Genomic DNA, 23,986 nt, shown 5'->3' with positions numbered 1-23,986 from the left:
TACTCATAAAACACATTAGAATGTAATCACATATATGCACGGTGCCACCTGGCACTTAGTATGACTTTACAGGGCCAATCGGGCTTCTGTCATCAAATCACAACTCACAGTTAGTGAAAACAACCAGTAACTACTGCCAATAGTGCACTTAGCATAAACACATTAGGCATACATCCTAATCATCAGCATAGCACATTCTACAAATATTACAAGGTCAAACGGGCCAGTGTAATTATCATCACATATAGTTGGGGCAACCAGTAAGTACTAGTAGGTTGGCTCTAGCACAAAGCCTTAGGCATAAACACAGAAATGGTATTTCACATAGCACACTAGGTAATCCATCATCCCCAGTGCCCCATAGTAACCACTGGTCACAGGGCACTTAAGCCCCTTATGCCTACACAGACTTAGTACCACAGTATCACATTGCCCAGTTGTCCATACTAGGAAAATGTCGAGCCCCCATCAGGCAACTGCCTCAACTCATAGTCACTTGGCATGTACTTTTCGCTGGGCCCACATATTATGAGCACATCATGACCCCAATCATCAGGAGATGCGCAGCTACCCGTGACTATGCGGTGCAGCTGCAACAATGTGAGGAATGTGGGGGATCCCTTTGGTGCTCCCGAAATACTGGCAATCCAGGTGCGCCCAACCTCTGGTAGGGCTGCAGCTGTCCGCAACCATGTGGCGCAGCTGCACAGTTTCCGAACTATGGAGCCTTTCACCACCACGGCCCGGCTTAGAAGAAATACCTGGAAGCTCCAGCCACGAGAGTGAGGGTGCAGCGTCCGCTCCTCCTCTGATGGGCAAAGGGCTGTTCGGTAGGACCCAGAGAAAAGTCCGCTCTGCTCCTCGAAGCCTCTCTGGTCTCCTTGGTGCTCGTGAGGCTCTCCTCTGAGGTCCCACAATCACTGCGTCCTCGGGTGGAGCCCTCACACTCCGGAACCACATGGGGCTCTCCGCTTCCTGGATTAGAGCCCTGCCTACAACCAGGTGTCCTTCGCCTGACTTCCTCTTCTAGTCAGCTCCTGTTGGCGCTCCATTCATGGCAACGGCCCAGCCCACGACAAGGCTCAGCCTGGCTTCCGCCTGCTTTCTCCCTCAGCCAAGGAATACGGAGCGAGGTCTCCGCAACTTCTCGGCTATTTCAGCAGCATCTGTAGCTGCATTTAAGATCCTTTGGCAGCCAAAGATGGTTTCATCATGTGCGAGCATACTCTATGCCCGTTGCACCTTTGCAGATTGATCAGACTTGTCGGGCTCCAGGAGGATTTTACAAGCACCCATTACGCACCTCTGGGGTATAGTCATCGCATCTTGCAGCACACAAAAATAGGAGCTCCCCTTTTGCCATGCTGAAAGACACCTCCTCACTGAGGGGGTTGTGGGGGGGGACACAGTGCTCAGCCTGTCTTCCACTTCCAGACACAGTCAGGGAGCAGGCAGCACAATCCTCTGGCTGCACTTCAGTTCCAGTCCATCGTAAGCACAAAGTTAAACTTTCATGGGGTCACAGCCCCAATATTTATATTACAAGTGTCTTGGTTCTCCCCCCCTGGCACAGGGCTCGGTGCCCGGTCTAAACCAGTTCTGGGGAACACTTACACATCTCTTTTCAGGTGCACAACAACTCCTATTGTTAGTGTAGGCTCTGGCCTCAGACACACCACAGAGGGGCGGAGCCAGCATTGTGAAAGGCAGGCACAATCCTATTCAGAGTCGGGTGCTACTCCTCCCACTACTCCAAATGCAGATCAGCCTATTCAGCCTAGCGCTGACTCAACCAGCCCCTCTGGAGCCACTGCACTTCCCCAGCCCCTGTCATCCAGAGCCATACATGCAATACACAGCAGACAGGCACAAAGACACATAGCACACAGAAATGCCCACTTCTAAAAGTGGTATTTCTAAAATAGTGATAATAAATCTGAGAACACCATTATGCAGCATTTATCGCCACTATTCCAAACATATCAAACTTGATCACGCCACCCCTCATACATAAGGAATTACCACTGAAACACATATCAGGGAATCCTCAATGCATTCCTATGTGAGGATAGCCTCACAGTAGTGAGAGACCAAATAGGCTGTTAGTCACTATCAGGACATGCCACACAACATAGATCAAGGATAAAAAGAAAGGTCCCTAATGCCCCCTTGGTGAATCCCTGGCAATTGAAAGACCACAAAGACAATGATCTACGATGGACAGTCATCATGAAAGTAGAGACAGATTTGAGAGGAGGAGATCTGGAGGCAAAACTTGCACAAAAGGAGGCCATGATGATTTTAACATTTAACTCGGCCATCGAAGGACTCAATGAATTGTCAGAAATATATAAATTGTAGTATAGACACTTTCTACTGTTTAAATGGAGCCGCTGTCTTCAGTATGGTGTTTTGATTAAATATAACCTCCCCACTTCTATAATAATGTATAGAAATTCATGAAAATATTTCCGCCCGAAACATCATTATGATTATTAAGATTGCCAAACACAAAATATTTTCCATCTAATCATGGACTCAGTAATACCATCAATGAAAGATTGTCGCATGAAAAACAGAGAATAACCATAATTCCTGAAGGAAGTTAACATCATGGAATCGGATGTGGTTGTTTGCCTTTGTTGAATCAAAAGGCTGGGAAGGATGGCGGATGTATGGACGAAGAAACAAACTTCCCATTCAAAGATGGCGCTCATGATCACGGACCGCATCACGTGACAATAATAAAATGGAAGCACGCCCGCAGAAGAACACAGACCGACCGGGACTGGGAGACCGGAAAGGCATACACTTGCGAAGCAGGACGAAACAAGGTAAGACGTTGTGAACGCCTTGAAGCACGAAGTAAGCCCCAGGCTTCTTGAACATCGTGGTAATCGAATGAGTCAGAATGACACGTTCTCGTTTCCCCTTTCAGGCACTCAGCGGAAGTGTCCGGAGAAGCACCCCGCAAATAAACCGTCTATATTAGAGACGTATATGATCTCCAACTAGGTAAGAAGTTTACCGTAGCGACCAAATAGCAGGGAGTGACTATATAACCAACACCCCAGTTAAAGCATCCTTTCATTGCTTCCTTTCCAGCGGTCAGAGAAAGTCATCTACAGAGATTAAGTGAGTGTTGTATTCATTTTGAGTGAAATTGGATCTATTGTTAAACTACGGATGCTAAAATACATATTTACCATCCAGGTGGTTCTGCGTCGTGGTGAACTAAAGACCCCATAATCCAGAAGATAAAGTAGAGAGGTAAGATGCAGAAAGGTGGTTGTTGAACCACAAAACAGCTTTTAGGTGGAAACACACGAAAGAACTAATAAGAGTCCCTTCTCTTTTTTCACTTACAGTTTACGGTCCTGATGAGAACCCCATAACAAAAGGGAGTTCGAAACGCGTAGACCTTATTTTTGTGAACCATAAGGAAATATAAATGACATTTGTATTTTACTTTATTCAGTGTACAAAGTATACTATGGTTCTTGTAGAAATTGTATATAAAATGTACATAAAAAATGGTTGTTGCAAGTAGAATATTCGAGTGTGAATGTGTTAAATGTGAGAATTTCTAGAGAGAGAATGTGTATGAATGATACCAAGGGGTACAGTATTGACTAGGTGCATGTATGTTGATTCAATGTTTTGGTTGATATGTTTTCCTTTTTTTGTAATGTGTAAAATCCGCTGAAATAAATGAAAAATATGACAAATTAAATAGAAATTAAAACCAAAAGATTAATTCTAAAAGTAAACTCCGCCCTCATAGTGTTCAATTCGTGTGATGGGGATATAAATAGAAATCATTTGACTTATATTGGCAGCATTGGCAGTTGTTCTATAGTATAAACTAGGCAGGGTTTGGCCTTGCTGCTTGGGAGCCCATACCCAGTGTCGTGTATTCACACAGTTAAGGCACATGTCCTACCGTTTACCTACATTGCACCCTGCCCATAGGGATGGCTAGGGCCTACCTTAGGGATGTCCGATATATAGTAAAAGGGGAGCCACAGACATGACAACCACTTTATGTGCCACGTCACATCGGCAGTAAACTGCGCGTGCAGGCCCTGAAACGGCAGACGCCTGAGACAGGTTTGAAAGGCTACTTTGGTAGGTGGCGCAAGCAGTGCTGCAAGCCCACCAGTAGCATTTCATTTACTGGCTCCGGGTATATGAGATATCAATTTACAAGGGACTGATAGGTAAATTAAATACGCCAAACGGGTGTAGAGCTATCTTACCACGTTTACCATAGAGAACACATGCACTTTACCACTGGACAGCAGTGATAAAGTGTCCAGAGTCCTAAAACCACCAACACCAGGTCAGAAACAAATACCAGGAGGAAAGCAAAAAAGGTCTGGGATGACCCTGCAAAAAGGGTCAATTCCAACATGCATTGAGTGTGATGAAAGCACACAGCTACACCACGTTTCAGCACCACATGAGGAAACAGAAACTATACACTCTGCATGCACCTAAAAGCTGAAGGGTACACAACAAATCCTCAACAAATATCTAGAATATTGTCATTTACCAGGTTCCTCACCATCTGCCCCAAGCCTTCAGACCCAACCACAAGCCCCTAGCATCCACAAGTCCTCAGCACCCACCTAATGCCCTCCATACCTACACGCTCACTCAAGCATACAGCTTCAACTGGAAGCCCTCAGCACTCACCACAAAAACCCGACCCCCACCACACGCCCACTCATGCACCCGGCACCCACAACAAAGTCTCAGTACACACGTCGGCTCTAACCGCCTTCAGAGAAAGCATTCTGAAAGACAATTTGCAGATTTCCCCCTCATATGAGAGGGTCTATCTCAGCCAGGGTAAACTCTCAAAGGCACAAGTGTGGCCCGTGATTTGCATACTTCTGTTTCATTTTACCAAGACCACCCAGGCTTTATGTCCCTTCAGAGATACAAGTGTTTCTCAGTACTAAAAAGCATTGATAACGCCAATAGCTTACATCTATGTAAGAGCTATTGGCTTTGCCGATATCTTTTTGCCATATTGTTGAGAAGGGTTCGCCCGAGTCAGTCCTGGAGGGTCGGACCCATGCCTGATTATTCACATATTTCCATTTAGATAAATGTAGTTGTCTTAAAAATCTGGCATGGATACGGCCCTCCAGGACTGACTTTGGAGCACCTTGTTGTAGAGCAACATGGCTGCTGTGCACCATGGCTTAAAATTATTTCAAAAAGTGCTATAAAAGTTATTTAAGAAAGGTGCTATGACACTGGATTGAAAAAAAAACACATATATAACTTTTTTTTAAAATTATTTTGCCATGCTGCACAGCAGCCATGCTGCTCCACAGCACGGCTAAAAGACACTGACAAAGCCAATAGCTCTCACATGGGTGAGACCTATTGGCTCTGGCAGTGCTTGTACATATGCTCCCATCTAACCCCCAAAGCACAGTAACCGTAAGTTTTAAAGAGGCAAAACAATGATCTTCTTAAAGGAACATTGTGTCTTGACTTCATGGTTGGGATCACGTGGATTTACTCTTAGACGGTTAATAGGGGTGAAAAATTAAAAAAGATGAAAACAACAATGTAAATGAGTAAACAAATCTAATCCATAAAAAAGTGTTAAAGGCACTATAATTAAGAAAAAATCAAATAGACCACAGTGGCAAATTCCACATTTTCAAGGGAAGTCTCTGAAGTCACCCTTTAACATAAGGGAGAACCAGAATCATAAAACTGTAAAAGAAAATGAAAGAAAAGTTCTAAAACATTGTAAATCCTATAACTCTCGCAAGGACTGTTTTTTTTAAAAGGACCAAGATCAAAAGCCAGAGTAACTCAAAAGTGTATAGGCTTGTATTAGATTTGAGGATTGAGCTTGGTTAAAAGGTTACCTGGAGCACAGTCCCTTCCAGTGATGGTTGTTACAAGACTGTATCCTGCCTTTGCAGACAAGCATATTATTGTCACTTAATCCTCTTATAACTAGACCAAAATCGGCTTTAATAACGCTGTTCCCTACGCAGTTTCTCTCAAATTCTCTATTCTCCTGGGTTCAACCTCCATAAGCACCTCAGGTTTTTGGGGACTAAATCTTCCCAAGATGGGGGAGGCAATGCGGAATCAGAAATCAGAAAGCCTATGCCTATGTATAAAGCAATAACGGGGGGCATATTACCAAGGGGGGCGATAGACAATTATCGCCGATTTAGCGGGCATTTTCGGCTGCTAAGCGGCGATAATTCTATCGCCCTATTAGCAAATTTTCTGGCGATAGCGTGAATATCGCTGAGAATACAGCGATATTCACGCATTAGCGACATTGGATAACATGGCTAAGAACTGGTCTGAGCAGGCGTTAGTTTTTGGAGATATTCGCGCTTAGCGTGAATATTTTCAACGCTACGCCTGCTTTTTTAATAGGCGATAACAACGTTATTGACTGCTTTCAGTCGCTAACGGGTTGGGTACACCCACTTTGCATGTCATTAGCGATAAACATCGCTGACATGCAAAGCGGGCCCCCAAATCGCTCGCTATCGCCTAGAATCTGTCGCTAACATCAGTTAGCGACAGCTTGCTAATATGGTGATAGAATTATCGTTGCTTAGCAGCTGAAAACGGCCGCTAAATCGGCGATAATTGTCTATCGCCCCCCTTGGAAATATGCCCCTAGGTTTGTAACTGCTGAGTTCTCTTGCTGTACTTCTCAACAAATTCAAAATTGCTCCTGGTTGTGTTTCTTGTTAAGGAGCTATTCATCCTGCTCAGGTACATCAAATGAAGGTACTGCAGACAGTCAGAGGAAGGTGCTACTACTATCGGCTCTGCTTGGACAACGTTGCCATAGGAGCAATTAGCAATGCCATCAGAGGCCATTTATAAGCAACAAACATTACTGATGTGCACCCCAGCCCAAATTGCAGAATTTCTGCTCTCATGTAGATTGTGCTTTACAATTTCCCCCCAGTCGAGGAATATGTATTCCTACTGGGTGGATTAATGTAGTCATTTTAACCATTTTAAAAACATACATTTGGAAAAAGTTATCAAAAAAGAATTCAAGATCATGAGATGCGTTTTTGCTTCTATAGTCAGACCTGCTTCCATCTTCAAAAAACGTTTCCTTTGATCTAAAGACAGGAGGTTAGAGGCAAATAGATGGAAACATGAATGCAATTTGTTTTGGAATACATAGCAAGATCAATATAAATTCAGCCGCGCATGCACAGTTCGCAGCAGAGCATACTACGTTTACTGATGCAATTGTACAGGGATAAAAGCCTGCTTTAGTGCAACGGAAGGACATGAGAAATTAAACTATTTTACATGTTCCAGTACTGATCAGATGTCCAAAAACAACTTATCACAAATAATATGAGGGAATGCACTGGGCAGAGGGGATTTCTCAAAGGTATTATGGAGCATTGAAGAACCCTCCCCCATGAAATACGGATTAGTTTGTCCTCATTAAGGGGGTCACCAAACCGAAAAAACAAATGTTCTACAGAACATTCGTAGCGTTGTTAGTGCTGTGCACGCCTGATATAGGTGTAATCATATTACCAAGACTGTGACTGATCCAGAAAGCTTATATCTGAGGTTACTTCAATTCCACCAACTAGAATGCTGTGAACGTATGGATCTGTTCATTAACATTGAGAGAAACTTGAGATGTCCAGGGTTTATCAACGATAGCTCTACAAACTAGGTTCACATGGAAAATGAATGATTTCACTTGGTCAGAAATTGAGTGCTCAAGGGGGAAATAAGAAAAGTTATGAAGAGTTTGCCTACACAACTCTTTTTAATAGTTTCAGAATCTGTCTTACTCTTATTATCAAATCTGTGTCAAAGGTCATATGCTGCTATAAAGCCACATTTCGACCAATCTGCAGAATCTTCATTCTTTATTTTTTCCAGATTTTTGTGATCTAGTACAAGAAGTGAAATTTGAAGAAATGAATCCCTCGGTAAAGGGATCTAACAGTTATGTACCAGGAACAGTAAATGCTTGCATACATCAGCGGTCTTTAGGGGGAGACTTAAAGCATTGGTTATGCATGGAGGACTCCTAAGGAAATTGAAATGAGCCATAATATGGAGATGACACGCCCTTCATAATTTCATACTATCTCTTTATAAGAGAAAGCAGGGGATGTCCTCCATTTTGAAAGTATTAATTTGAAAGGATCCTCTGAGGGCACCAGTAATTCTCCATGAGACCCATCTTACTTAAGCGTTTGACTCCTCGAGGACCCAAATTAGCCCAGGAAGTAAGCCCCATGGTCCATTCAGTGAGAAGACCTTACAGTCACTCTATTTTAAGTGGTCAGTGGCAGAAAGTAAAGGCAATATATAAAATAAGTTTCCTGGCCTTATTGCTGTCCAAATAGATGGAGCAGTGATATTTAGCCTATAATCCCTCTCTGCCTGCTGTTTCCATTTAACAAGTAAATATTTTCACTCAGCTGGGAGGTTACTAGGGTTTATGTATTTTGGTTCTAAAGATGTAAAGTTCCAACCGTAACCTACATTAGTTGGGTACAGTGAATATATACATGCATATTGCGCAAAACAGACTTATTGAAATACCATAGCAAGATACACTAAGCAGGGTGTCCTTTAGAGTTTTGCTGAGCAAGAGCACAGCTGTAAGCCCCCTAGCACTTTATTGAGAGTCCAGGGATGCCCTGGATTTCAGAACTCTCCGACCTGAAGTCCTTTCTGCCCAGGATACTTTGCCAAGTAGGCATATCAAACACTGGCCTCGAGCAAAACTTCACTGCCTTCCATGGAGCCTCTAAAGTGGTGGCTTCACTGAAAGACAGGCGATCTTTGTCTGTTGGGGATTTTTAAATGTGGCAGTTCTCCACCAGGGGAGTGGAGGTCATATACTCCACTGACATGTAGGACCAGCAGGCCTCCCCCATAATCTAAATCAGACCCTGAGTGGGAATTTCTATCTCTTCACTTCCTACTGATATGGAAAACACCCTGATCCACACAATCTTAAAATCCACAGAATTGATGATAGCCCATAGCGTTTTGTGATTCTGTATTCTTCACATTGGAAGAACCAGAATAACGTCCTTTTACACATGCACAAATGATGTATGTCCTAGGGATTCTCCTCCCTTGGTCTACATATTGGAGACTCCATGTAGCCGATTGTAGGTGAGGAGTGCATTACAAGCAATATAGCTTTATCCTTTGTACTGGTGGGACTGAGGACGGCATTACACATCAATTAACCCCCAGCTGTTGGCACTAGCTTCATTTCATGCAGTAGTGGTCAAGGAAGTTATAGTCCAGAACTCATAATACTCCGTACAAATCTGGAAGAATCTCGTCTTGGTGTTGTTTGCCTGTTACTAAGTTCATTGTGTAGACCCTATTTACAAAAAAAGTCATTTTTGAATTCCTTTGCATCTAGCAATAGCTGATCATAACCAAGCAACTGTAATTACTCCTCACTTTTTTTTACAAGTGTAAGTGTTACATCATTGCATGACATGGGGTATATTTAGACTGTTTTCTTCACACTTAAAGACAGATATGTCATTCATCATGTACCTGCAGTTTAATTATAACTTAAAACCGGTATCTTGTCTTCCTCTAACACATTTACCTTCCCGCTGCATTCATTACAGGAAGACAACTCTGTGAAACATTTCAGCATGGAACGTCTTATATACTTTGATACATCTGACAGCATTTCAGTATAATTTGGATTTTTTTCCTATTTTATCGTTAAAAAATCCAAACATTGTAATAATATTATACCATGAATGACACCGTGTACATGCTTTACATTTTCATTTCGCTTAATAGGCAGTTTTTCATGCAGCAGACATTGCAGCATCTCTTTCTTCCTCTGAGCTAGCAAACCTCAATTCTGGGAAAATCATCGAACGTCCAACCAGAAGTGACATGTTTATGACCAGAAGCAATCATTCGTACTGCTTGGCTAAGATGCCATCAGTGTTCGTAGCCATCAGCAAATGTTTCATTTGTTTGAAGCTTTGAAGTTATGCATTATTTATACCAATTTCAAATGCCTACTTATGTACAGATTGGCAAATGCATTCCGTTGCCTATTATAGAAGAAATGTTTTAAATATCTAAATATACAAGCCCATTTTTAGAAAAAGAATTCAGACTGAATTGCAGTTTTTTCCTCAGCACCATGGAATTTAACATTTAGGATTTTGGGGCTTTGTACCCACTACCTTGTAAAAAGGCTAACAGAGTTATCATATTTTCAGGCTCCGATTGAGAAACAGCATGAAGCTCCCAGAAATACGGTATCTTTCCTGAATTTATTCTTTGTAAATTGCGATCCTGTTTCGGCTTACACATTTTTCCTGCCTTTAACAGTTACATTTGTGACCGGAATAGAAGGGTTGCTTTTTGGGAGCAAGTCTGCCTAGTGGCGCTACTAGGGTCTGCCTGTGGGAGCCAGTGCCCAATCTGAAGTTGTCCTGCCCATCCACCCCCTTGTTAAAAAAACACTAAGTGCTCCCCACCACAGTAGGGATCACGTCCACCGTCCAAGTGGTTCCCATTTACATTTCACATTTTAGCTACCTAACACTTTTTGATTTCTTCAGGAATTGGCATTTCTGTTTTTTTTTTCATGCCACATATTACTCATGCATAGTTCACACTGTGAAAAGAGCTGCCTCTTTATACTAGAGCTTGTGGCTAAGTGTTTATAAAGGGCCACGATTGAGAGCTGTGGATTCAGGTGAAGGGAGAGATAATTTCTCACTGTGCCAGTAAGTGGTTCATAAGATGGTGGTTCTGAAAAACATGTTCATACAGTCCTTGGCCTCCCTGCAGAGTGCATAGAGCAAAGGTTAAATGTGCCAATTGTAAATACTGTTCTATGCGAGAGTGTGTGAAGAAAGTACACAGATGTTGAAATATTAAAAGGGCAAAAGATAAAGGAAAGACATTGCTTACAGATATGTGCATTTGTGGGTGTGAAGGTAAAGTGGGGGAAAGCAGATGCAAAGATGTATGTGTAGGAGAGAGTGAAAAAAGAGTGCTGTAGAGGAGAGAGATGAGGTATGAGATATGCAGGTGGAGGGTTTCGGGAAGATACCAGGAGATAAAGAGCATACACTTCTAACTGAGAGAGTGCATAGAAAATAGGCCTAGATTTCCTAACGTTCTGCACCAGGTTTGCATAACAAAAGCGACGGAAAGAGTTGGAGTGGGGTTTACTATCCAATGCAAATCAAAATTTGAATTGGAATGTTCCCGAAAGTTAACGCAAAGATGTGTTATATGTTACTTTGAGTCATGGGGACATTCCAGGGGTGAAACATGGGCATTTTCATACAACCACCCATGGGGTTTGACGCAAATCCTTATCTACTAACATTTGTATACAGGAAATTTGTGTCAAAGTCTTATGCCCCTTTGAGGTAGGCATAATGAGGAGAACAGTTTGCAATTCTCCCTTTTTTCCAATTTTGCATGTGTGCTGCATTTTACAGCAAACATGCAAAGTGGGGTCCCTTTCATTACAAAACCTATGCATTTGAGCACCCACTCACCCACAGACTATGACACAAGAGCATGTGCATTGGCACACAGCATTCAAAAGTGTGCAGAGAGCTGGGGAGGGAAATAAATGTGCCATAACTTATAGATATGGCACATTTTTTTAAGACTACTTTTAATACAAGGCAGCACAGCTGATTTAGTGGCTGTGCTGCCTCGTGCTCAATATCAGTAAATATGGGCCAATGTGTTTTGAGGAGAACTGGAGTGGTTGAGGAAGTCTAAAGACCTCTTTCCAAGGACCTTAGTAATGTTTAGTTCATTGTCTGTTTAAAATATGGAAATTACTTTGTATGTGTTTGTAAGTAATGTTATATTTAGGTGAGAAATAGCAGTGCATAGCTATGGCGCAAGTTATAGTTACCTTAGGGCACGAGATATAGTTACTTTATATAATTATAACTGGTTATTTAAGTTGTTTTGTGCTGTTAAAACATTACGTTGACACTGAAACCACCCGGCAGGAGATTTAAAAATGCTCCCACCATGTGGGAGTATACATATGTTTCCCTACCCCAGCAGATAAGGGCAACTACTGTACCACGGGGTAAGCTCATTGAGATACAGTCTGAGAGATCACCCTGAGGATGTGGCCCCCTTAGCCTTAAGAGGCTTAGGGAGTGGTGCCCACTCTCTCTTAAATCCAGTTTGACCCTGTGGGAGGAGGTCCCCGGTGCCTTTTAAAGCTTAGGGACTCGGGCCATATGGCTTCCCTCCGCTTTTTTATAGCATTCTGCCCCAGGGGATGGGGTCCTCAGGCCTTACAAGGCTCGGGTAGGGAGGCTATTTTGCAAATTTAGACCTCGCAGAGGAACAGAGAGTGGGGCAACATGCCCCCTCCCCAAAAAAGATATTTTGCACCGGGACCTGGCCCACTCTGGTGATTTTTTTTTTGAGAGTAGAATGGAAGTGCACACTTTTTTGAAACATTTTGCAGTGAATTAAAAAAAAAAACGAAAAATATGCGGCAAAATTGAAAAAATGTTTTGCCCCATGCGGGTTCTTCTGGAAGGCCTCGACCAGGCCTAAGAGGTCAGAGTATCCTCACCCTTTCCCCTTATGTCTTTTTGTTTACCTTCTTTGTAGGACTCCGGACTGTGTCCTGAGTCCTGCGATTGGCCATCTCCACATCTTGGTTGATGTGGTGGCAACCAATCAGATCACTCCATTAGATCTGTTGGCTCTGCGGATCCTCCACAGCATGATCTATACAAAGTTTTTGAAAGTAGTTGCTCAAAACTACTAAACAGATTTACACCAAAAAGCCCTCTTTCTCGTCTAAGATCTAGCTTTTAGCCATGTTTTGTATAACCCATGCAGCGGTTTGGGCTGTAGCTGTGTCAAAAGTTTCTATGGAACAATTAATGGGGGAAACGTGTTTTGGGACCCCCTCTTTTTCTCAGGTCCCACTTGACAGATTAGCAATCCTTTTGTGTAGATAGTGAAAGACTATTAACTATTGAAAACAATCCTCTTCAAACTTTGTTAAGTTACCTGATTAAATCTCTCAATGACAACAGAGTGGGTAGGATGTATGATGTTACCACGCGATCATTTTGATTGCGGTACATTACATCGCTGTTTTTACAACACAACTCGTTACAATGACTTGCGCTGTAGGGCCCTGGATTTAGGAATAGTATGATTTACTATTCTAACTCCAGCCTACGTACAGTAGGGAAGGTGTTGAATAGTAAATCACACTATTCCTTAGTCTAGAGTGCCCTCCAGTGCAAGTCGTGGTAACGACTTGCGTTGTAAAAGCAGCAATGTAAATGTATTGCGATATTTTGACCGCGTTGTTAAGGTCGTTTTCCGAGTGGGTATATCCCCAAAATCAGTGTCAGTCTTGCTCTTGAAAAGATTATATTAAAAGTGTATCGCCATCTTTTTAATAAAAAAAACCTTGTGCCGGCTAATACACGCGCCGTTATGCATTCATAGTCTGCATTGAAAAGTGCTGATTTATCCCATGGAATTGATGGTTATCATACAGGTTGAAAAGAACTTCAAAGCCAATAACTTCAAACATCTTTGGGCTAGATCAATCATGACTCGTACTTGGCTAAGTGATTTCTGTGGTAGTTCTAATTCACTGTCTGCCTCACTTGTTCATACTCTTTAATCCTATTTGACTTGATAAGTCAGCATTTCCAATAGATTTGTTTTTAGACTTCGCACAAACACTGCTTAATATACATGGATCTTTCTGTTCTCAGTCTGACTCCTCACTCAGTTTTCGATTCATCTAGTGAGATTCCTGGTGAAAAGACCTATCTTTGAATAGGGCTGTGACAAAGGCAATAAATCATGCATCGATTACCAAACCTGCTGCTGGGAGAACAATAAAGGTGTTGTTGGGTGTCATTGATGTAATTTAGTACAGTCGCAGACGGATTAGTGCAAATCAAGGCAAGGCCTCTACTTATTTCTTTGTTCACAAGGATAAACCGTTAGCTGGTTTGTAGTGGGGTGGAAGCATGATCATGTAATTGTGGTAATCTGTGTGCAAGACAAACGATGAAAGCGTATTCCAAGATCCATTGGGTTTAAAACATATTGTAATCAGGTTTACGAAGAACAAACGTATAGGCATTTCTTACGCAGATACCTCACATACTGCTTGCTTATCTCTGCCCTTAATGTTCGACAGACATATGAACTCAACCAGTCACTTTAGGAATATCGTTACTGTTTTGTAATGTACACTAATACAAAAATAGAATATGGTGTTGTGCATTCTGGTCAAAGAGCATGGTATGATAAAAGATTATATTAGCATACATATATATATATATATGTATATATATATATATATATATATATATATATATATATATATATATATATATATTCACTGAAAAAACCATAGGTTTCAGGAGTTATATAGTTAGGAATTAGTTTTTAAAAAACCTTTGAAATTCACTCAAAAAACTATAAGTTTTAGTGGTGTTATAGTTAGCTGGACATTTTACTCATACAAAACCAATGAAATTGCTCCTATATAGTTAGTTGTACTAACTATATTTCGCGCACCCGCAATCCACTGCTGATGATGTCACATATTAGATCATTCATGACATGGTCAGTGGCATCACTGATGACATCTCAAATGACATCACTGATGACATCACTGATGACATCATCCAGTGAATGTGGTTTGCTTCGTTATTTAAATATGCATTATATATATAGCAATTTACATTGAAAAATTAGTGGATATATATAAATAAATATTTGGATGGAGGATTTAGTAGCAGTGTAATTGACTGTTTACTTGACCAATTTATAATGTCTCACTAAATATAGTGGACAGTGACTAAACTGTGTGAATATCTGTATCACTTTGTCAGTTGTTGTGTAAACTGATTCTACAGTTGGTTACTAGCTATGTGAAAGTCTATATTAGTTATTGATTAGTTAACTGAGTATTTGTATGGGAGTGTGAAAGTGTGTGTGGTTCGGTGGGGGGTGTGTGACTGTCCAAAGATGTGTGAATAGTTGATTCAGTAGATATATGAAGTTAAAACTACATGTTCTAACAGTTTGGGTGAGGGAATCTCTTTATGGGTGTGGTGATGAGCAAATATATTTCTCAAAGGTACAGGTCCAACAAACTAGAAAAATAAAAGGCAGTGTATGTGTCAGTTGTTGTATATAAATAAGTATACATAAGACACATTGATTGTGTGAGTGACTGTATGGATAACTGTATACTTGTAATAATGATTTTATAGTTTACTAAGTATGACTTACTATCTAAATGAATAGAAGAAGTGGTGTTTGTATAAGTGTTTTGCTAAGTAAATATGTAAGTATGATCCATTGTTTGCATAAGTGAGTAGGATGACTTCATATGTGAATAGGATGCGTGCTGTTGTTTAATGTCGATATAGATGTATAAGTATTTTTGATAGTGTTCTATTGTTCATTGACAGCATGTATGAGTGAATCCATAGGTAGGTGATTAGATGTGTGTATACATCTTTGAATCACTGAGTGGATTTTTAGATACTTGTATTGCTGTGACAATGGATTTAAATATGATACTCTGTATTTTACAAACAGTGATGACAAATTGTAATAGTGTATGAAAAGGTGTATGTGATTGTCACGCGGATGATGTCATCAGTGATGTCATCAGTGATGTCATTTGAGATGTCATCAGTGATGTCACTGACCATGTCATGAATGATCTAATATGTGACATCATCAGCAGTGGATTGCGGGTGCGCGATATATATTTAGTAAAGCTAACTATATAGGAGCAATTTCATTGGTTTTGTATGAGTAAAATGTCCAGCTAACTATAACACCACTAAAACTTATAGTTTTTTGAGTGAATTTCAAAGGTTTTTTAAAAACTAATTCCTAACTATATAACTCCTGAAACCTATGGTTTTTTCAGTGAATTTCAAAGGTTTTTTTAAATGCTAATTCCTAACTATATAAGGCCTGAAACCTTTGGTTTTTTCAGTGAATTTGAAAGGTTTTTTAAATGCTGATTCCTAACTATATAAGCCCTGAAACCTATGTTTTTTTCAGTGAATTTCAAAGGTTTTTTAAATGCTAATTCCTAACTATATAAGGCCTGAAACCTATGGTTTTGTCAGTGAATTTCAAAGGTTTTTTTAAATGCTAATTCCTAACTATATAAGGCCTGAAACCTATGGTATTTTCAGTGTTTTTAAAAAAAAAATTGATTGGTTAACTGGCTTATTAAGTGTATCTTAGTGAATACATATATTAGCGAGTAATGTTTAAATATTTAAATATATGCATGATTGATGTAATATGTGATGTCATCAGCAGTGCATTGCAGACGTGCAAGTTATAGTGAGTCCAACTAACTATAAAGTGGGAATTTCAATGGTTTTATGCGAGTAAAATTTCCAGCTAACTATAACTGGTGTGAAACCTATGGTTTTTTCAGTGAATTTCAAAGGTTTTTTAAATGCTAATTCCTAACTATAACTGGTGCGTAACCTATGTTTTTTTCAGTGAATATATATATATATATATATAACATTTCTATGGCAAAATGAAACCCCTCATTTTGTTCCTTTTTGAAATTAAATGTATTAAGTGTTACCACTTTATTCCAATCAAGATGACTTCAGGTGTGCCATACTTTTGTCATAAGTAAGACTGTTAGCGTTCTAGTTGTTCTTTAGAACACTCTGGGACATTCTGTCATTGGGCTATAGTTGGGCTACATCTGGCTGATATTTGGGCTACATTTGGGCTCTTTTGTCTCTGGTGGCCATCTTGGGAGACTGCATATCAGAATTTTTTTAATAAAATATAAGAGGATTTGAGAAGTCACTCAAAATGTGCACTAATTTTTCTTTCTTCAGCACTAATCATAAGTTCTATGGCAAAATGAACCCCCTCATTTTGTTCCTTTGCAAATTAAATGTTTTAAGTGTTAACACTTTATTCCAATCAAGATGACTTCAGGTGTGCCATACTTTTGTCATAAGTAAGACTGTTAGCGCTCTAGTTGTTCTTTAGAACACTCTGGGACATTCTGTCATTGGGCTATAGTTGGGCTACATCTGGCTGATATTTGGGCTACATTTGTTTTTTTTTGTCTGGTGGCCATCTTTGGGCTACATTGGGCTACATTGGGCTACATTGGGCTACATTGGGCTACATTTGGGCTCTAACATATATATAGCCCAATATATATTTTTTCAAAGTTAATTTTCGTAAAAACCACTGGAGCACATATCTTGAGACATAGCAAAGGCACATCGGGCTACCAGTCCCTACAATTTTGCCAAGTTTGGTGGAAAACCATTCAGCCGTTCGGGCTAAAAGTGAGTCCAACCGCCCTATGGAAATTAACATGGGGAAAACACGTTTTGGGACCCCCCTTTTATCTCGGCCCCCGCTTGACAAATCCCCCCCAAACTTTCAGGGAAGGAGCGGAGCGCCGCGAGGCAAAGTTAAGGAAAATTTCAGGAAGATTCCTCAACCGGCGCCAAAGTTATTCCCAATAGAATGTTGCGATTTCCCTATGGAAAACAATCCTAACTATATATACCTACTGGCTATCGCCAGTAGGTAATATATATATATATATATATATATATATATATATATATATATATATATATATGTATATATATATATATATGTATATATATATATAAAAGCTCCAAGGTGCCCACGGGCAAGGTAGCACTCATCCAGCAGCACTGCAATTTCAAACGGGTAAAAGACATCACTGCATGCCGGTCTGCATATCTCATGTCTCGATATAAAGCCTGACGCGTTTCTGAGCCTTCGCTCGTCTTCAGAGGCTCGACTTGAGTTTCTTTGACGCATTTGACACTCCCACATATATATGAATCCATAAGTGATTATTTAGAAAGTCAATATGTGAAGTCCATTTTAGAAGCCGTGAACCCGCCCTACACATTCAGTGATGTTAGTTTTTCATGAAGATGTGAGTGCTATCTAAGGAAAGCCGTGGTATCAGCAATAAGGCTTCTGAAAAGAAGGAGAGTGTGGTGCCCGTGGGTGAGACAAGTCCTTCTGTTTTCCATTCAAGATTCCAGCTCTCACGAATCCCCCTCAATCCCCCTCTCTGTCACCTGCAATTTTCATTAGTGGCTCTTAGCGTATCAGTAGTGGAAAAGGGCTCAAAAACAATCTGTCAGACTGTAAGATTTAGGAGAAGGTGGTGCATGGCCTTGTCTCCCCTTCTTCATGGGGCAGGTGGAAGTGTGCAAGTCTTGAGCAATGGCAAGTAAGGCTCAGTTATAAGTTTGTGCCATACCTTTAATAAACCATGATCATATATATATATATATAATTTTGTTTCTGGAAAAGTAGATTGTGAGATAACATTTCTCTATGCTTGGTAGGGTAATGTGTATACATGTCTTTCAGTTGATACACATATTTAGTAAAATAGTATCAATACATAAAATGTAGCTGAATAATATAGCAAATGTGTATCGAGTGTTTCAATGTAGATAATGCATTTATAACATTTTTATTGTTTTTCTTTACAGAGTTATCAGCTATGAATGTTGCCCTGGATATGAAAAGGTGCCTGGTCAAAAAGGATGCCCAGCGGGTAAATATTTAGATACAGATTTTTCGTAAGATTGTATGCTTGTACCACTTTAATGAGTGAGTTGATATGTATTGTGCCTTAAACGTGTCATGAAAATCACAAAATTAACCAAAAGAATCACATAACATTTTTTTGCCTTAAAACCGATAGCTTTGGGCCAGCACTTAATGCATTCCCTTTGCAAGACATTTAGTTGCAAGATGCCACAACACAATTACAAATTAAAAAAAAATCCAGTAAATTCATCTTATTCCCGGTCCTCTTGATTTTGGTTCGCCTGGAAGGGAATGGGCGTATTTTCTGTCTTTGTTGCCATTCTTGCTCCTATGGTAAAAACCTGAAAAAATCAGTTGACTCATGTTTGTGAAGTTGCCATTTTTCCTATTTCTGTGTTTTCACGACATCCCCCATCAGCTCACCCTGTCATCGGTCTGTTGCAAAAGTCAATTCAAGTGTGAAGGCATGCTGTTGATATCTGTAGCGTTACTGATAATGCATTGGGCCCTATTACCAACGACTAGGTAGGGCCTATCAAAATCAGAACAACAAATCACCTAGCCGTCACTTGAACTGCTGCTTTTTACTTAAACAGACTAAGGCCATTCAATCATTTCAATGGTCTGTAGTATGTATTTACTTATCATTTTATCTTTTTTTGGCATTTAAATCATTTGTCTTTTGTGCCAGAATAAGGGATAGATCTAATACTTCCCATATTAAACATACATTTATATCATTGTTTTGCAAAATACAACGTAACAAACAGTACATTACAAACAATGCATTTGTGTGGAATGGATTACATTCACTATTGAACCAGTCACCATTCTGAATAAGCAATAACCATTATCCTGATGCGATCAGATAGTCATTTTTTTAAAGTTGCTAACCACTGGGAACACTATTTAAGCTCGTCGGGACAGTCACTTATGAGAAGCTCTTCCCTACGAGAAAGTACATATACATTAAATAAAATAAAATAATAATAAATGGCCCCGTAGACAATTTGAATGAATAAGTTCAACTTGGGCTAGGGCATAATATTCGTCATATAGAATATCGGTTAGATGTTGGTACAATTGCAGAAAATTCAGCAATAATGCAGTAAAGTGCAAAGAAAGATTTGCCTCACATGTACCCTACTTAGGCCTTACCATTTAATGGAAATGACCTGCAAACAAATGTATCATATAAAAGTATGCTAGTTTAGAAGGTTAACAATTTTGGTGTTATTCTGGTCAGCAATCCCTCTTTTACACCTCATATGACTTTAATCACATAAGGTGACTTCCATTATTTTTATTTACTGTAGGGCATACCATCTATCCTTAAATACACTAAAATAATCCGACTAGTCCTGGCAGTGGTGACATCTTGTCTTTACTATTGTAACGTAAATCTTCCTGGCCTACCTAAGAAATTACTTTAAAAAGTGCAAAGAGCCCAAAGCCAACCAATAAGATTCATTTGTAGGATGGATCACAATGATTCCATTATCTTGGCCCCCAGACCAGTGATTACCAAAATGTGCTCCCTATCAAAGAAAGATTGCATAGTGTATTATAGACTATTTATGGTCTTGTGCCAGCTTATCTTCAGCACTATCGTACATCTTAATGCCTGAGATAATCTTCTGCTAACCTGCAGGCTACTAGGTAACCTATATTGAATGGATACAAAGGTAGATCGCTCCACATTCAGGCCTCTTCTCTATGGGAATTTCTTCCCCAACCATTGAGGGTGGAAAAATACTTCCTACATTTCAGACAAGGTTTAATGATACAGCTCTTCCACTCCTCGTACAACTAAGATTGTGCTGACTTCAGCTTACCTTCTATTTGATTTACTCTAATATTCTTGCCCATCAAAAGACTAATGCATAAGACTGGTTGAAATCATACACCTTTGAATGGAGACTTTTCCACTTAAGTCTTCTTTCTTTAGCTCCCTGCTTTTTACTGTGGTTAATATTAATTATTCCTGCCCCATCCCTCTTTGTGACTTTGGTGCCCTCTCACCTTCCAGTGCACCCTCAGATGACTAGTCATGGTTATTTTCACTCTACAAACACCACATAACTAATAAATAAACAACCTGCAAAAGACACGTATATTCTTGAATATTTCTGCGATTCTTTGAGAAACCCAGTATTCCTTGATTTTCAAAACATTCAACAACGTAGCACCAACCCTACAAAAGAAACAATTTAAAATTTACCTTTGTGAATCGGTTTAAAATAACATTGGAGGAAAGAAGTGGTTTGAAAAAGAGCTTGAGGATGTAGGGTTTTGTTATACAAAATGTGAGGCTTTGTTCTAACCTCTTAGAAAATATTGTGGAAGCATGAACAAATATACACATGCAAAGAAATGTCTCAATGAATTATATGAAGCCTCAAACTTTACTTAAATAGTTATTGAGGAGCACTGTTCCCGTTTAGCAGATTGTAGTGTGAATTACCCCCTGTCCATCCTTCCTCCAGCTCCCCAACATTGCCAGTGACACCAGCTCTTTCCAGCTACTTTTGGGACTTCAGGTGTCACAATGACCTGAAATGCCTCTGCTCATTAGCTACCACTGGGGATTTCGGCTTAGGGTGGGGCATCCAAGCAAAATCTTGTGTGGTGACCATTTATATCAAGCAAGACGTCTCCTGTTTATGTTTCAACTAGTTGGTGTTTTGCTGTTGTCTTTGGGTTATTAGAGTGAGATTCTAGAGCCTGAGTAGGACTACGCTCAAGCAAGGAAATATATGCCAGAGAACTGACAAGAGACATATTGTCCTACAAATTTATTGTACCCAGAATATCAACTACCATAATTTCAAGAAGATAAGTACTTAAAGGTAAGTAGGCATACTATTGTCACCTCCACATCGACATAACTTGAAAATATATTTTGTCAAGGTATGTAGATCTGGAGTTAAGTATAGTGAATCTATACTTACCTTCATGATATTGTCACAGTCGATATTCTGTACAATATTTTTGCAAACCATAATAACATCCGGAATTTTTCAAAGTACACCCAAAGTGCCCTATTTGAGCTACGAATGTGCTCCAGCAGATAGTCAACTTAATTGTGGATCAGAGGTCTCTCAATATGCAGATTACTCTTTTTTTTCTTTTCTCTTGTATCTCTCCAGTTACCCACCGTTAGTGAAAGTGCTTGACCCTTAATGCTTCTCAGAGCATTTGTGGTGACTCGACTGATCATGTATTTTCCTTAAAGTATAGGTCTGTAGATAGCACCAGCTCCTTTCTAATGTGTGGGATCTTCACACATTGAGGGAGAGTGTAGTACATCTTGGGGGAGTGTCTAATTGATAGCAAGCCCAGATCGGGGAGTGATCTTAGATTCCCCGAGCCAGAGAATATGCCTCCTTGAAGTTATGCTCTCCATTAGCTAGTATGAGTAAGTAATCTATACAAGACAAGCTGTTGTGAGCTCTAGAGGGAAATGTATATTGTAGCACTTGAGGGTTAAGGTGACACCATACATCTATTAATCCCATAGCTTCCAGAAAGTCAGCTAATACAGAGAGGTCACGAAGGGGACACCAAGGGGGATATCAGTCTACTTGGTCGTTCAGTGTCATATTATGATCCCCTTCAATTGGGTGATCTCCATTTGGTAGGTCTAGATTAAGCTTGCTTGGATCAGACAGGGCTGTCTTCTGAAGTGTGGGGGGAACATAGGCTCAAAGTAGGTTTACAAGCTTCCCTTCCCATGTTCCCAACCCAGATTATGTTATGCTATGTTATAGGTATTTCTAAAGCACAGAGATTACCGGAGGATGTTCTGGCGCTAACCACTATTCTCTAAGCAATTAAAATAGGAGGCAACATTACAGGTTAAAAGCCAGGTCTTCAAACCCCTCCTAAACGTAAGGAGGTCGGTGGCATTTCTCAAATATAGGTGAAGGTCATTCCAGGCCTTTGCTGTGCAAACAATAAAGCTTCTCCCACCCCATGATGCTTTTTTAATGGGTGGTACTATCACCAATTTAGCTCCACAGGAGCGAAGGGTTCTTCTGGGTAAGTACCACCGCATTTGCTGTTTCAAGTAGTCTGGGCCTGTGCCTTTGAGTGCCTTGTAAACGGTGCATAAAGCTTTAAAACGCACCCGTTTCCTAACCGGCAACCAATTACGTTTTTGGATTTCCTTAGTAATAGGGGCAAATTTGGGTGTGTCAGTAAGCAACCTTTTTATCGCATTTAGCAACAAACATTCCTGTATGTTTAAAAAAAGGCTTTTACAATAATCAAGCCTGGACAGAATGAGTGCAGTAACTACAGTCCGCTGGCAAGAAGGGGAGAATTTTCTTAATCATTCTGATTGCATAGGAGGTAGTTGATGCCACTGCATTGATCTGGTCACAAACGTTGAGTTTATCATCAATTATCACTCCTAGGTTTTTTAATTTCCTGGTAGGAATAGGAAGAGTCCCCATAGCCTCTGACCACCAATTTGTGGTCCAGAAGTTGGGATTATTCCCAAATAAAATGACCTCCATCTATCCTGAATTCAGTTTAAGACAGTTTTGTGGCATCCACCTCCTGATTACTGCCATACAATCGTGGAACCGGTTTTCGATTCCTGTTGCCTGTCCGGCCACTGAGCCACCACGATTTGTGTGTTGTCTGCATACAATGTCAGGCTGAAGCCAAAGGAACAAATTAAAAAAGCTAGGGAAGATACATATACAATAAAAAGAGTGGGGCTAAGCAAAGACCCCTGTGGCACTCCGCAAGGCAAAGCAAAAGGTCTATATTGCCATTCACCCAGTGCCAATCTGGGATCTATCCATCAGAAAGGATTTCAGGAGCTTCCATGCTTTACCTTGGACCCCACATGCCAACAAACGGTCCATTAATACATCATGATGACCGTATCAAAGGCCGCAGACAAGTCCAACATAATTAGGGCAGCCTTACCTCGCCTATCCAAGGCCTCCCTTATCTCTCCTGTGGATTTTATAATGGCGTATTCTGTACTGTGCTCTACCCTGAACCCATATTGAGTGGGATCTAAAACTTGGATTTCAAGTAGAAAGGCCTAAGTTGCAAGTTCATAGTATTCTCAACCAATTTTGCAGGTAATGGGAGGCGTGAGATTGGTCGAAAATTATTAGGCTCCTTTGAGTCCAAGCTGGGCTTCTTTAACAGAGGCAATATAGAAGCAATCTTCCAAGATCTAGGGAAGTGTCCTGCTTTAAACTTTGCATTGAACAGGGAGGAGAGTCAAAGGGCCACGGGAACCGGGGTCCGTTTGATCAGTGAGACTGGAAATGGATCATAGGGGGGAGCCTGACCGTGT

General features: G+C 40.4%; 1 protein-coding gene across 1 annotated transcript in view; it reads left to right on the top strand.

Moving 5' to 3' along the window:
• Positions 1 to 23,986, top strand: part of TGFBI (transforming growth factor beta induced) — a 281,071-nt gene that overhangs the window by 66,827 nt on the left and 190,258 nt on the right. Inside the window, exon 3 of the mRNA XM_078653226.1 lies at positions 18,603 to 18,667. Coding sequence (XP_078509352.1) covers positions 18,603 to 18,667 — 65 coding nt within the window. The remainder of the gene's footprint in view (positions 1 to 18,602; positions 18,668 to 23,986) is intronic.

The sequence above is a fragment of the Lissotriton helveticus genome, chromosome 7 (genome assembly GCF_964261635.1).
Source record: "Lissotriton helveticus chromosome 7, aLisHel1.1, whole genome shotgun sequence".
NCBI lineage: Eukaryota > Metazoa > Chordata > Amphibia > Caudata > Salamandridae > Lissotriton > Lissotriton helveticus.
This window is presented reverse-complemented; position numbering and strand designations above follow the sequence as displayed.